This window comes from Pristis pectinata, chromosome 3, assembly GCF_009764475.1.
Source record: "Pristis pectinata isolate sPriPec2 chromosome 3, sPriPec2.1.pri, whole genome shotgun sequence".
Classification (NCBI taxonomy): Eukaryota; Metazoa; Chordata; class Chondrichthyes; order Rhinopristiformes; family Pristidae; genus Pristis; species Pristis pectinata.
The window spans coordinates 51,690,803-51,705,573 of NC_067407.1; the positions used below are offsets into that span (position 1 = coordinate 51,690,803).

A 14,771-nucleotide genomic window follows, 5' to 3' on the forward strand; every position below is an offset into this window, starting at 1 on the left:
CACAATTTATTTACAGTCATTTAAGTTGCTCTAAACATCAAATATCTACATTCAAAAATCATAAACAGAGATATTTGCAAATGAATCAGTGAGCAATGGAAGAATATTCACTAGGGAAAGAGATAGTTTATTCTGCTTCACAATTTATTTACAGTCATTTAAGTTGCTCTAAACATCAAATATCTACATTCAAAAATGTTCTACATTTTGTCTTTAAAATCAAATACAAAATTGAAACAACATTCTAAAATATATCATGTACAAGAAGTTTTGGGCACAATTGTTGCAGAAACATTGCAAACAAAAATCTCAAGAAAATTGGCACTTTGCAAAACTGGGTTTCCTTTTGGTGTTGGTTGATCACAATGTACATTGACGTTTTTCACTTTCAAATTATTTTCACAAAATTTAGGATAGCTGTAGACCCACAATTACAACAGCAGAAAAAAATATTATAAACAGGATTACTGGATCTTGTATTTAACCCTATGGTAAAGTGCTAAAGTAATTGACTTCTATTTCAATTTGAAGACAAGGTATAATAAGGCATGCTTCATTTGTGCTATATATTTCCCATTATGCATTTATAAACTTTAATGAAACATGCAGAACCAGGAGAGGAAAAGAACCATTCTGAAAGCACTGATGTTTTGGTTACCATGCAAGCTGGTTTTGGTTTAATGTAAGCTATGCAATTTTAGTTGTGCCTTTTATAATTTGTGACTTCTTTGTCAATTTCAGATGATAAAGTGAGGTTCCAATTTACATACGTAATTTAAATGATCATTTTTTCTTTAATGTTTGCTATCACCTATTGAATATATAGTTATATAACAGATTATTTCTTCACAGAAATTCTTTAAGCAACATTCTGAATAGATAGCAAGGTATGTAACAGAGGAAAAAGGATTGAAATGATGTCTTTGTTGGGATACTAACACACAATACTTTCTAACAAAAAGAGAATTCAAAAATTGAAAATTCCTACCCAAAAAGAAATGAGATAACTCAAGGCATTTAGTCTAACAATATTAACTTGAAACTTCAAGGTTGCATTATATAGCTAGTGCTGATCAGTCTTTTAATTCCAGGGAAGAGACTGCTGTACAATCTCTACAATACTACGGTACCTAGTGACTGCAAAATGGAAAAAAAATTCCCAAGAAGTTGGTATGAACAGATAAATAGTGTTGTTCTTCATTTTCCTCTTTTCTCTGCTAGAGTGACAATACATATTGTGTGAGATTTGTAAATATTACAGAAATGACTGGTGTTGAATTTATCATTTTGCTTATTCACAAATACCAGTTAAATTTCATAGGAGAAATACTGTCCAAACCATGTTTTTTCACAATGCATTTATGTTATCATTATTTCTTCAGCCCATCTGCCACTGAACTACCTATTTCTTCAAATAACTTGTCTTGAGATTGAAGATCAAAAGCAATATTTTATCCCTGCACATTAAGGAACCTGGTCCTATAATCAAAATGGCATTGCTCAATCTAACTGATTTATGAACGTTGTAAAACATATGAACTATAAGTCAGTTTTAAAATAACATGTCCACCATTTGGGGGGAATTAGTTGATCTTGATTTCAGTTGCCTACATTGCAATGCAAGTTGAAATATAGTTAGAGATTGTGTGCAGATGCACAAAGAAATGACACTAATATTACTATCAAAGGACAGACAGTGGAGCAGTTTTAAGGAGCAACATATGCAAATACAAAGAAATGTCAGTCAGGGGATTGACAGTGAGACTGAAGTATTTGCTTTGCAGAATCGCAGTTTTGGTAAATTTGTGTCAGAGTTGCTTGCAGTTCTCAAATTCAAATTGGTTTGGATATCTAGAGACAAGTGAAATTTTAACTTGACTAAAATATTTCTTAAAAATGTGATTAATTGACAATGAACTCCGCGGCTACCTAACTTAAAGCCGTCAGTAGAGATATATCAAAAAAAGACACATCCTTGTAAAATACACACATTTTACCTTTAAACTTTGGCTGATAGGGCAGCAGAATCATAACGTGTAAACACTTGATCTATTTGAAATTCCTGTTTCCTTAGCACAGGTATTAACAGACCATTTTAAACAGATTCACACCTCCCTAAAACAAATATCAATGATTTGTATGTTGGTACATTGAACATTTATGCGGTAGTGTTTTGCCAGTTTATCTCAGAGCCCCAGTTTGTTAATACAGTGTATTTAGAAAATCAGAATGGAAATAAATGATATCCTTATTCATATTTAGCTAACAAATAGAAAACTAACACTCAGCAATCACCGACTATGCAGAATAGAATGAGGAGGAGGACTAGAATAGATCCTTGGGGAAATACGAGGGCTAATGCTCTGACCCTGGGAAGAGAGGACATTGATGGTGATACTCTGGATTAGAATAGAACCAGATGAAAGAAGGCTGGGCAATCGATCATGTCAACGGTTGTAGTTTGGAAGGCCTAGGGCAGATAGATTACTTTGGTCACATTCATATAAGATGTCATTAGTGACTTTGATCACCACTGATTGGAGAGATATAAACAGAAGGTTCCAGGTAAGATGGGCACAAATTTGGGAAACTACATCACATTCAAGGACTTTGGAGAGAAAAAGGAAATTGGAAATGGGATAGCAAGTTGCAAGGACAGGAGGGCCACTGGAGTAGATGAGTGATGATGGCTGCTTTGAAAGGCAGTACCAGGGGTGATGGGACCATTAACAATATCAATAGGAGCCATGAAGATAAGTTGGCTGGTTAGTAGCTTAGTGCATTATGGGAGCAGAAAGTGAGTCTCAATAGCAAGATGATTTCACAAAGGGGACAACAAGGAAGATCTAAGTTTGGAATTAGGGATAGAGGTAACAATGGATGATTAGTCAAGTGAGTTAGGAGCAGGAAGAGAAGCAGTAGACCAGATGGTCTCAATATTCACTTAAAAGATGTTTATGAGCTCCTTACACTAATTTCAGGGAAGTTTCATTTTCAATCATGAAAGAAGAGGTTTAAGAACACAGCTTGCATCAGACAAAAAAAAAGTTGTGGGTCATTTTTGCGTTCTATGATAATCCTGGAGTAGATGAAATTATGAACCAACATTGCTTGAGGTGGTCCAGAATGATCCGATGATAAAGCGAAGGATTGGTTGAGCAGATCAGTAACTTCAGAAATTTTGCAGCAAACTAACAGCCAAAGTGTTGAGATTTTTGAAGAATGTGAGCTGGAAGGGAACTTTCTCCAAGGGTACCCACAGGAGGTGGATGTGGGTTAAGATAATACTGACTCATAACACAATACAATAAGGAATCATGCACTGAATGCATTCAACGGTTATTCTTTTTCGCCTAATGCATTGAAAACTTTTGGCTCACAACATTAGACAAAGCTTTTGGCAGCATCTCAATGAATTATGCATATTCATTAAAATACTCATAACACATAAACAGAATCCAGGCCAATCTCTCATTTCTAACAAACCTTCAAAATTTTTGAGGTGAAATCATTACTTCAACACTAGAATTCAGAGATATTTAAATGGAATTTTCAGTCCCTAATTTTCTAGATTATAATTACATGATTTGAATTCAACTTAAACAAATTAACTTAGAGTTGTTAGTTGAAGACCCATCTTTCCCCAGATGCTGCCTGATATTATCAGGTGTCAACAACATTTTGTTTTCACTATTTTCGTTAAGCCATTGGCCAAATTATTTCTTCTTGTTGGCTCAAATACTCAAAATATTGTTATCGCCAGAGCATCACCCACAAATGATAAGATGATGCAGTTCAGCCTGTCGAGTACTATATCCATAATGCTGTCCTTCCCAAAATTAATCTGAGAATATGTTTGGAAGGTCACAATTTTTTTTAAACTTAACCCATTTTGCAGTACAATGTCCTGTGATAAGATGGATAGCGTGATTCCAGTTTGACTTTATTGTTGTTGCGAGTACTGTTGTTCAGTTTGTTCAATAGATAGATCCATTTTCTTTTGTCCTAGGGGAGACCAGCAAATCCTTTTGAATCCATGTCCAGCAAATAACTATCCACTGCATCCATCCAAAATATCTGCTGTTTGATTCTTTAAAATCTGTTGCAGTTAAAATAATTCTTTTGTAGAGTCCTGAAGAAGGGTCCTGACTGAAGATAGGAAAAGGGGAAGTCCAATATATAGGAGGGAAAAGCAGAGCAGTGATAGGTGGACAAAAGAGGGAGGCAGGGTGGGCACAAGGTGGTGATAGGTAGATGCAGGTACATCAGGGTACCCTGTGCATATTCCCTGAGCAAAGTTCTCTCCCACTTTGCATTCCTCCAAATTCTTGGCCCTTGGCTGTTCACTTGCTGCGGTTATGGATCTGCACAGGTAGAACCTTTCACCCATGTCGCACTGGTCCCCTGGCAGGTTGTGTCTTTTGAGTTAATTTGGCCTAAAGTACTGTGAGGATATCACTACCAGGAAAGACTGGATGGACCAGGGAAGAGTGGGAGATGAGCTGACAAGGACTTTAAAAGAAATTATTAAAGTGTTCAATATGATAGATAACTCTACTTCTGAGCTAGTCCAAAATTTGTGGTGCTTAACAAAAAACATTCACAAGAATTTACTAAGGAAAACGATAAAGAGTTCAAGAGAAACACATTTATTTTAAAAAAAAGTTAGAATGTGGAACTTGCTGCCAAATGGAGTAATCAAAGTGAGTAGCATTTATGAGAAGGAGAAAAAAAGCTGAAGGAGAAAAAAAAATAGAGGGATATGTTGCTCGGGTGAGACACATGAGGCTTGTGTGGGACATATACCATAGTGTGAATCTGTTGGGCTGAATTGTCTCCGGCGTCTATGCTGTAAAATTCTTATAGTCAACTGCAATTTGTCCTACAATTTGTCTTAATAGTTTCACCATCGCCAGAAAAGCCTTCTCACTCATCTTAAACAAACACATATCTTTGGAATTAATCCTAACCATAAATGAGTCCCTAGACATTCTAAGTATATACACATTAAAACTGGCCCCACGCAACTTATGCTATTGTTCTTTGTATTTACTCTCACTGATCGTTGCTGGTGAGATCATCTGTGTGGGTACTTGACCTTTAACTCTTTGACAATACATTTCCCACTGTGTGGACTATAAAAAAAAATTCCCAAATCAGAAAATATCAAAAACTGATAAACATTTTTCAGTTGCTTTTTCCCAACTCTGCCATATAATACTATGCAGTAGTCGGGTATCGAAAATAATTAATTCACCGTGCTACTTTCAGCATGCATTCAATTTGAAATGTTTGTTCATTGCAGATGGAGATTAAAGCATAATCTGGCAAATATTAAACTCCCTCCATTCGACAATTCTTCAAACCTATCCCTATACAAGTTTAAAAATTGTCAATTTTCCTAGAGTTAAAAAGAACAGAAATAAGAAAAGAAAATAATATAAATAAAAAGTGCTTGAAAAGAGGACAAACTGAAGGAATATCTTATGTGGACACCATTCTTTTGGTGCAGGATTGAGCCATTAAATATTAACCAGCTTTGATTCCTTTAAAGAATTAGTTTGAAACTAGTGACTAATTTGAATATCTGTAACAAAGGTTTATTTCATCAGATCCATAAAAAGTTATGTGCTTTGTAACACTGTTGTAGTAATGTTATAAAAAGATTTACCCTGTGATAAAATGTCCATTTTCAACACAGTTAACAAACCAGCACAAATTGGGTCGAATATTTTAACTTTCTCATGTTTCCACTCAAATTTATTTGCTTATTAGCAAAACTATAATCTGTCATCTTCCAGCTTAATTTTAAATCAGCTCAAAAGATCGCAAAAACTCAATTTTCACCGACTACAATTTGTAATTCTGTAACATTTTGCCCCTGGTATTGGCGATCTTGGGTAAACTATGCTGATAAAACAGTGCTGTATTACAAAAACTCTGAACTACTATAACGAAAGGAAAGAGAAGAGTTTTTAACATTTTCCCCCTGTTTCAATGCATTTGGGCTCAATTCTCTTCTATCACATGGAGGAGTTTGAAGGTCCATTTCTGACGATCTTGTTCTTTTGTAACAGTGATCCCTAAATGAAGAGTTGTTGGTAAATAAGCTTATTACCTTGGTTGAACCATCCAATTCCATAGGTTTTTGTCTGTATTTGTGCACATTTTGTATTCCCAACATCACTTAGATACTAGCATTGTGACCCATTGTCGGTTGACAATTTTGAGGAAGAGCAATTTACCCGGTATTTTTGAATATTTGGCCAAGACATTGACAGATTAAACCTCATCATAGCTGGAACTTCCTCGTTAACTACACTGTCACCATCACCATGTTGACGGCCCACAGTTCAAGAAGGCAGTTCATTAGTATCGTCTCAAGGGCAGTTAGAGATTGGCATTAAAAGTGAGCCTTGCTGGTGATACCCACTTGAATGAGTAAAAGAAAACATTCAGTGCCAATTAAAGCATTTCTTGTGGCATGTTGAATCGGATGGTCCTCACCCTATAACATACAGCAGTGATATTGGCCAACATACAGTGGAAACAATTGGTCAGGGCTCATTCAGATAAGTCTTTCCACCTGTGGTGGTTGCACCATGTTCCACATCTCCACTCGTGATCCCTCCTTCTCCTGCCGGCTTGGGCTGTAGGCCCCGTGCGTTGCTCTTTTATTCAGGGTCACAATACAGGTAGCGAGGACTAGAAAGAAAATCAGCAACAACACGACGGTGACCAACCCAGTATAAAGCAGAAGCTCTGAGGTCCAGGCTTCCACATCCTGCTGACAAGAGTCAAAATGATTAAATGTTTAGGGGTAACTCACATTGGGTTAGCCTTGAAGCTGCCTTGGTTTAAAGAAATAACACACACGCACACAGACTTTGAGTTCCACAGCTTTGTGAGAGTTTTTTTTTTAATCCCAAATTGTTGAGTAGCACAGGGAATACCTGGGGTCTGTTGACTTCTTCCACCATGAACCCCAAAGCTTGAACGCATCAGATCAGGCGTTCTTCTGGTGGTAGTTTAAGAGTGTTGTTCATTTCCATCCGAGATCCTGTTTGCTCCTGGCTGCTCGGGCTGTAGTTCCCTTCAGTCTGACGTTTCTCACGCAGTTTTAGGATTAGCAAAGTCAGAATGATAGCAAGAACTATCACCCCGCCAATGACACATGGAGCCACAATGGCTGCTATGTTTACTTGGTTAGGTGGCGGATTTGTCTGTGAAAATAATCCATATTTTAATTATTAGAAAGTCTGACCCAAATGGGACAAACGTTCGTCTAGACTAGGCTTGTGAATCAGAAGCTCAAGCTTGTTTCTTTCATTTAAAAACCTATTTAAGTTATGAGCTGGATTGCGCTACCTTAATGGCTGGTGGAAGCAGATTCACAAGTAATTTTTGAAAGGAACTTGGTAAATACTTGAAAAGGAAATATTCTGCAAGGATGTGCGGAAGGAGCAGGAGGTGTATGACTAACTGGAATGCTCTTTTGCGCATGAGGCACGGACATGATGAGCTAAATAGTTGTCCTCAATGCTGTCTGTATTGTCTGTATTCTAGGATTAAAATGCTTCCAGGTCAAGTGTTTCCACTTACCTTAAAAACATATTTAATTTTAAAAACTTTTACAAATGCATATAACCTTCCTGTTCTTTAAAATATTCTCTTTACATCCTCTTTTCTACTGCCTTCCTTTTCTACTCCTGATAATCAGTGAGATGATGATCTCATGCGGACCTGCCCAATGTCCAGCTTCAGCACACAGCTGTCTGCCTGCCAGTGATGGGCACGCTTTCACACCCTTCCCCTGGCACTCCAGACTATTTTGGGGTTACTGGAGATTAAAGGGTGAACTGAAGCTGGAATATAAATCCAAGTCGGCAGCAATAGAGTTACTCATCTACTGCAGTTTCAGGTTTTATATTTTCATCATGCTTGTTTTACTCCCATATTTTTATGTGTCTGACAAAAGCACCCACTGTTGGGTAACATTGGTCACACAATGGACTAATTCAACATTAAGCCCTTCTGTAATATTTCATGCATAATAAATTAATACTTTTTGTATCTAATTCAGTACTTGTTATGAATATGGTGCCCTTCTATATTAGGAATATTTCCACAACAAAAGCATGAAAGGTTTCAAAACTGCAATCGGGTTCTCTTAAGTGGCACTTATACATAAATGCATTAGCTGGATAATGCATATAATTGCACTAATTTATCTTCATTTCAATTGAAAAGGCTTCTTTAAAAACTGCATTGTTGATCATGGTATTAATCTTATAGTATCCTATTAGTGATAATTGGAAGATCAATTGGCGTTCCAAAGATAAACCTGTATAGTGCTACAGAAACAGTTTTTAACTAAATCCTTTCTGAATTGTTCCTTAAAAGCTGAGTTAGACTGAAACCATAGTCTATATTAACATTAGGTCAATTTAAATCTATCAACTTACAGATGATGTGTTATTCGTTGATGGTGTAGGGGTTGTTGATGGTGTAGGGGTTGTTTCATTCACTGCTGTAAAGGAACCAACACTAACATGAAGACAATACTGGAATGTTGAAAATTTAAATCTACATGCTACCAATTTCTAAACAGAAATCACCAACCTTTCTCTGACAAAACGGTTATGGAGAATGTATTTCTATCGCAGGCTTTCTTTAACAAGGTGAGGGAATGTGAGGTAAAGAACTTAAAGGGGCCTTAACACACTTAACCATTGCTATACAACCATCAAAGATGCCTTCCGAGCCATCACCACCACCCCCCCCCCCCCCCCCCCCACCTCACCCTACCCACAGTTTGGTAAATCAGACGACCAGGCTGTGTTCCTTCTCCCTGCATACAAATAGAAGCTGAAACAGGAGGGTCCAGTACAGAAAATCGTACAGAGCTGGTCTGACAAAATAGATAAGCTTCTATGCAACTGCTTTGAGTTACCGGACTGGTCCATGTTCAAAGACTCAGCTGCCAGCCTAGATGAGTATGTCACCACCATCACAGACTTTATCAGCAAGTGTGTTGAGGACTGTGTACCAAAGAGGACAATCTAGGTGTTCCCAAACTGGAAACCATGGATGAACCGGGAGATCCACTCCCTACTGAAGTTGAGGACTGCAGCGTTCAAATCAGGTGACCCTGACCTTTGCAAGAAATCGAGATATGACCTCTGTAAAGCTATTAGAGATGCCAAGAGACAATACCAGTCCAAAATAGAGTCCCAGACCAGCCATCAGTTGTGGCGGGGTTTGCATTGCTATAATGGGCTACAAAGCGAAGTCAGGCAGCATCGCTGACAACAGCGCATCGCTTCCCGATGAGCTTAATGCATTCTATGCTCGTTTTGAACAGAAGGGGTTTGGAATGTCACCACCCACCCCGACAGCCTCCAATGCACCTGAACCTGTGGTCACCATTAAGGACGTGAGGTCAGTCTTCCGGAGAGTGAATCCATGGTAAGCATCTGGCCTGGATGGTGTCCCTGGCCGTGTGCTCAGATATTGTGTTGATCAGCTAGCGGGGGTAGTTTCAGACATTTAATCTCTCCCTGCTTCAATCTGAGGTTCCCACCTATTTTAAGAAGACAAGGGAACATGCATTAATGACTACTGACCAGTGGCTCTGGCACCCACCACCATGAAGTGTGTTGAGCAGCTGGGCATGGCACCCATTAACTCCAGCCTCTCAGAAAAACCTGACCCACTGCAATTCACCTACAGCCGAAACAGGTCTACAGTGGAAGCCATTTCACTGGCCCTACACTTGTCTCTGGAGCATCTGGACAGTAAAGACACCTACGTTAGACTATCATTTATTGACTACAGCTCTGCCTTCAATACTATAATTCCAAGGACACTCATCCCCAAACTCTGAGACCTGGGACTCATCACCTCCCTCTGCAACTGGATCCTTGACTTTCTGACCAACAGACCGCAATCAGTGAGGATAGGCAGTAACACCTCCAGCACGATTATTCTCAACACTAGTGCCCCACAAGGCTGCATCCTCAGCCCCCTATCTACTCCCTATACATTCATGACTGTGTGGCCAGATTCTGCTCTAACTCCATCTACAAGTTTGCAGATTATACCACCATAGTGGGCCATATCTGAAATAACAATAAGTTGGAGAATAGGGGCATGGTGTCATGACAACAACCTTTCCCTCAATGTCAACAAAACAAAAGAGCTGGTCATTGACCTCAGGAAAGGAGGCAGTGTACATGCACCTGTCTACATCAATGGTGCTGAAGTCAAGAGGGTTGAGAGCTTCAAGTTCCTAGGAGTGAACATCACCAATAGCCTGTCTTGGTCCAACCACTTAATTTACACTGTTGGCCTGGCCTCAAGTTGTTCTGCTGAGAGGTCAAGAACCAGAAATGTTAGCTCTGTTGTTCTCTCCACAGAAGCTACCTTTTGTATTTCCAGCATTTTCTGTTCTCTTTAACTAATGGCAGCCTGTGTGAATGTCACAGGTTGTGAAAATACTACTTAGTTGAATTCCAGCTATATAAACCTCACCAGATCTTATCCATGTTACATATATTTGGCCTCCGATAACAACATAAATGCAATGGTTGAGCTATAGACCAAATCTGCTGGTAATACGCTGCGAAGTAACTAATGATAAGCAAATCATAACTTCATCTGATGTAAGTAGATGCCGACATAATGTAAATGTAGGTGTTAAAATGACCAAATCTAATGCATAATCTGTGCATAATGCATAAACCATGCACTGCATTTCAAGTCTAACAAGGAATACAACCTTTCAGGAAGTTTGTGGAAAGGCTAACTTACTAAAAAAATAAACTCACAGTGTAACAATATTAACCAAGATGGAATATACTGGGGCAGATCTGTCATGATTTGCCTGAATCTGCTGGCAGATAAGGCTATAACCGGGCTAGTCCAGAGTGAGGCAGTTTTGTAGACTTGTGCTAAGCACACTGCTGGTCCTGGTCCACCACCGCAGTGCAAGGGGACTCCTGGTCGATTCCACTATCACAGCACCAACTTGCATTGTCTTCCAACTCTCATAATGAGAAATCTTCCCATTCAAACTGATGCAAGTACAATAGCCCCACTGAAATGCTTGAAATCATCTATCAGGAGGAAGGTAAGTACAGCTTTTCGTTTTGTTCATTTAATTAGGTCTGTTTAAATAGTTTTAATCATCGTTAAGTATGTGGGTGTGCACATGTGTTTTAAGAAATCCAATTTTTTGTAATATTATTTTCATTTATTAACAGGCTCGAGGTAACTTTGAATATTCAATAACAGTGACAGCTTTCACAGCCGGTGAACCTGGGGGTGGGACCTCACTACTTTTCAAGTCTGATTTATCATAGACTCATACAACACGGAAACAGGCCCTTCTGCCCATTAAGTCCACACTACCCATCAAGCACCCAGTTACATTAATTGCACTTAATTCACCCCATGTTCCCCTCAACTCCCCCCAGATTCTACCACCTAGCTACACACTAGAACCAATTAACCTACCGACCTGCACATTTTTGGAATGTGAAAGGAAGCTAGAGCACCCGGAGGGAACCCACGCAGTCACAAGGAGAATGTGCAAACTCCACAGAGTCAGCAGTTGGAGGTCAGGATTAAACCTGGGATGCTGAAGCTGTGATGCAGCAGTTCTACTGTCAGAGCAGCTGGGCCCTACAATGGACTGCCCGGGGTTATGCTGATATCCTCTGGGTTCCCACTGGAAAGCTGAGTCCTGGACCTGACTGGAAGGAATGGCAGCAGGAACGTACAAAACCCTTCCAGCTCCTCTTTTTCTAACATTAAAAAAGTTAACAAACTTTTATTTTTCCTTTGCAGCAGTAGGCCTTAAAATTACGCGCAGTCCTTTCTGAAATATTAACGTTATTTTAAATTTCAGAAAACAGGGTCCACTGATGTTCAAGTGGATTTCTTATATGTGCCAGAAAGAGGCTTTCCTAGTTTGGTTGTATAGGAGTAGCTATCAGTACAAAGCAGCCTGCTGCAAGAGATTCAGGGAATATGCAATTTATCTGAAATGCAGTATTTGGTCATTCAGGTCATCATTAAAATTACACTAATTTGCCTTCATTTTAATTGAGAAGGCTTCTTAAATGCTGCAGTATTGATCATGGTACCAATCATCATAGTATCCTATTTGTGATCATTGGAAGATGAATTGAAGTTTCAAAGGTGAATGTGCATGATGCTACAGAAACAGTTTTTATCTAAGTCCTTTGTGAACTGAACCTTAAAAAGCTGAACTAGACTAAAACCATAGTCTATATTAATAATAGGCTGTGTTAAATCTATCAACTAACAGACACTTTGCTGTGGGCATTCATTGATGGTGTAGACAACTCCATTCTTGTATTGTGTGATGGTAGTGATGGAGACAGGCCAAGTATGTGAGTCTTGGTATTCTTCTCATTCAGGAGTTTCTATGCTTGGCTCCATTTAAATGCATTTCTAAGATTATTTTTAGCAATTACGCAACTTTTGTATAGAGCTAAAACCTGGTTTATTTTAGGACTTAACAAGGTAAAGACCCATGATCTCTTTATTATTGGCAGGATGGGTACAGAGCAGCAAGTTCCATGTTTGGATTTTGGTATGCCTGAGGTCACATATAGGCTAGGTCAGGCAAGGATGGCAGATTTCCTTCCTGAAGAATAATTGTAAATCATATTTAATATAATCTGGTATTTTCATGGTCATTTTAAATTGTGATTTCCCAATGTGCACCTTGATCAATTATTTAGCATTATTTTATATATTTTAATTTTTGAGATTTAACATTTTAACGACACTTACTTTGATGATGATATTAAATACTAATTTGATTGAATTTTTTGATCAGGTAACTAAGCACATCAATGAGGGCAGTGCAATTGATGTCGTCTATGTGGACTTCAGTAAAATCTTTGACAAGGTCCCACATAGGAGACTGGTCCAAAAGGTAAGTGTCCAGGAGATGGATCCAGGGTAATTTAGCAAATTGGATCTGAAATTGGCTTGGTGACAGGAGGCAGAAGATGATGGTTGGGGATTGCTTTTATGATTGGAAGCCTGTGGCCAGTGGTGTATTTTGGGAAGTAACCACCAAGTGTTAGAAAAAATAGAGATGAAAGACAGGTGTTTCTCCAGTTGGAAAAATGTAAACTCAAAGACTGGCTGGTCACAAAGTAAAGTACAGGGGAAATTAAATGGAGTGAGGTGATTACCATCAGGACCAGTGAGAGTGATACTAATTAGTTAAGTGGCGAGGGGTGCTAATTAATCAACAGGTTAGCTCGGAGAGCTGATTGCTTTTATATATTTTTCCCAGGATTCAGGGCAGGGTTGGCAATATAATCCTGGAATATAAATCAATTGGAAATCCAGGTTCACATTGGATTCAGTGTTTATAGGAATGGGTAGAATGGAATTCTCAAGGGTGATATTAAGTAGCAAGGAATTAAATTGAATAGAGAGACCTTAAAGGTAACAAATTCAAATACTCATGAATAAGTGAAGAAGACCAGATGTATTAAATTGTGCCTTGAAAAATGTTGTTTGCAAGATGGGGGATTGGGTTGGTGGGGTTGGTATCCAGGTTATTTGATCTTGCAAATGGAATGCCCGACTAAAGAGTAGTTTTGGTGACTTGTATATTGTATGAGTAACTCGTGTGTGTAAGTCACTATCCTAAAACCACTTGTATGGTGAAACTACCTTTGGAATTTGAGTTAATATAGTTGCACGTTCAAATTCAGAATTGGCATTGTGATGTGTTTGGACTGAGAACTGATTTTATTAGTTATTTGCACAGGTAGTAGGCATCATTATATATCCCATTTGGGAATTAGAATAGCTACCTTCTAGGAGTGGGTCAGGGCAAGTTAATCATTTGCATTCGGAATTAGAATAGTTACTTGTTCAATTGTTTCATAAATAGGTGAAAATATTTCACTCATACCCAAGATTATCCTTAAACGCCAAACAATGCCCTGAAGCAAGTTTAATCCCAGTAATATTTTGGTTCTAGTGCATCATGAAATAATCTGACAGCTGTGATTGAGTATGCTTTGTTCACCTCTGGAACCACAAGAATTAATTTCAATTGCTTAATGAGGAAAAGAGAATCAATGACATATTTTGAATCCCTTTCCCCACAGAAAATCTCACCTGTAATTATTATTTTCTTTCATTAATCCCACATCAAATATTTTAATTTTTATAAATTCCTGAGTGTTTAAAACTTAAATAATTTTTTTTTAAATGTTATTTATACAGCATGGTAACAGGCCCTTCGGGCCTAATGAGCCCGCGCTGCCCAATTACACCCATGTTAACTTCTAACCCCTACGTCTTTGGAACGTGGGAGGAAACTGGAGCACCTGGAGGAAGCCCACGCAGTCACAGGGAGAACGTACAAGCTCCTTAGAGCCAGTGGTGGGAATTGAACCCTGATTGCTGGCACTGTAATAGCATTACGCTAACTGCTATGCTACCATGCTACCATGCCAATATAAAATGAGCAAAATTTTTAAGTCTAAATTGATGTAAGCATCTACAAACTCCTTTGTGGAAAATGATAATAATTTGATTGTATTGGGATATCTAAGACAACAGTGGCTCTTTCTTTTATTTATTCAAAAAGTATACATCCTAAAATATTTCCTTTCTGCAAACATGCTACCTTTTACTTTATGTAAAGACTCATACATTATGCACCAACAAAAACATATCCACCAATAGTAAAAGCTTCACCTCAGCCC

General features: G+C 38.4%; 1 protein-coding gene across 1 annotated transcript in view; it reads right to left on the bottom strand.

The window, feature by feature from the left end:
• Window positions 1-14,771, bottom strand: part of crb1 (crumbs cell polarity complex component 1) — a 111,463-nt gene continuing 96,692 nt past the window's right edge. The window contains 2 exon segments of the mRNA XM_052010771.1: window positions 1-7,223; window positions 8,466-8,530. Of these exon segments, the coding sequence (XP_051866731.1) occupies window positions 7,002-7,223; window positions 8,466-8,530 (287 nt within the window). The 3' untranslated portion in view covers window positions 1-7,001.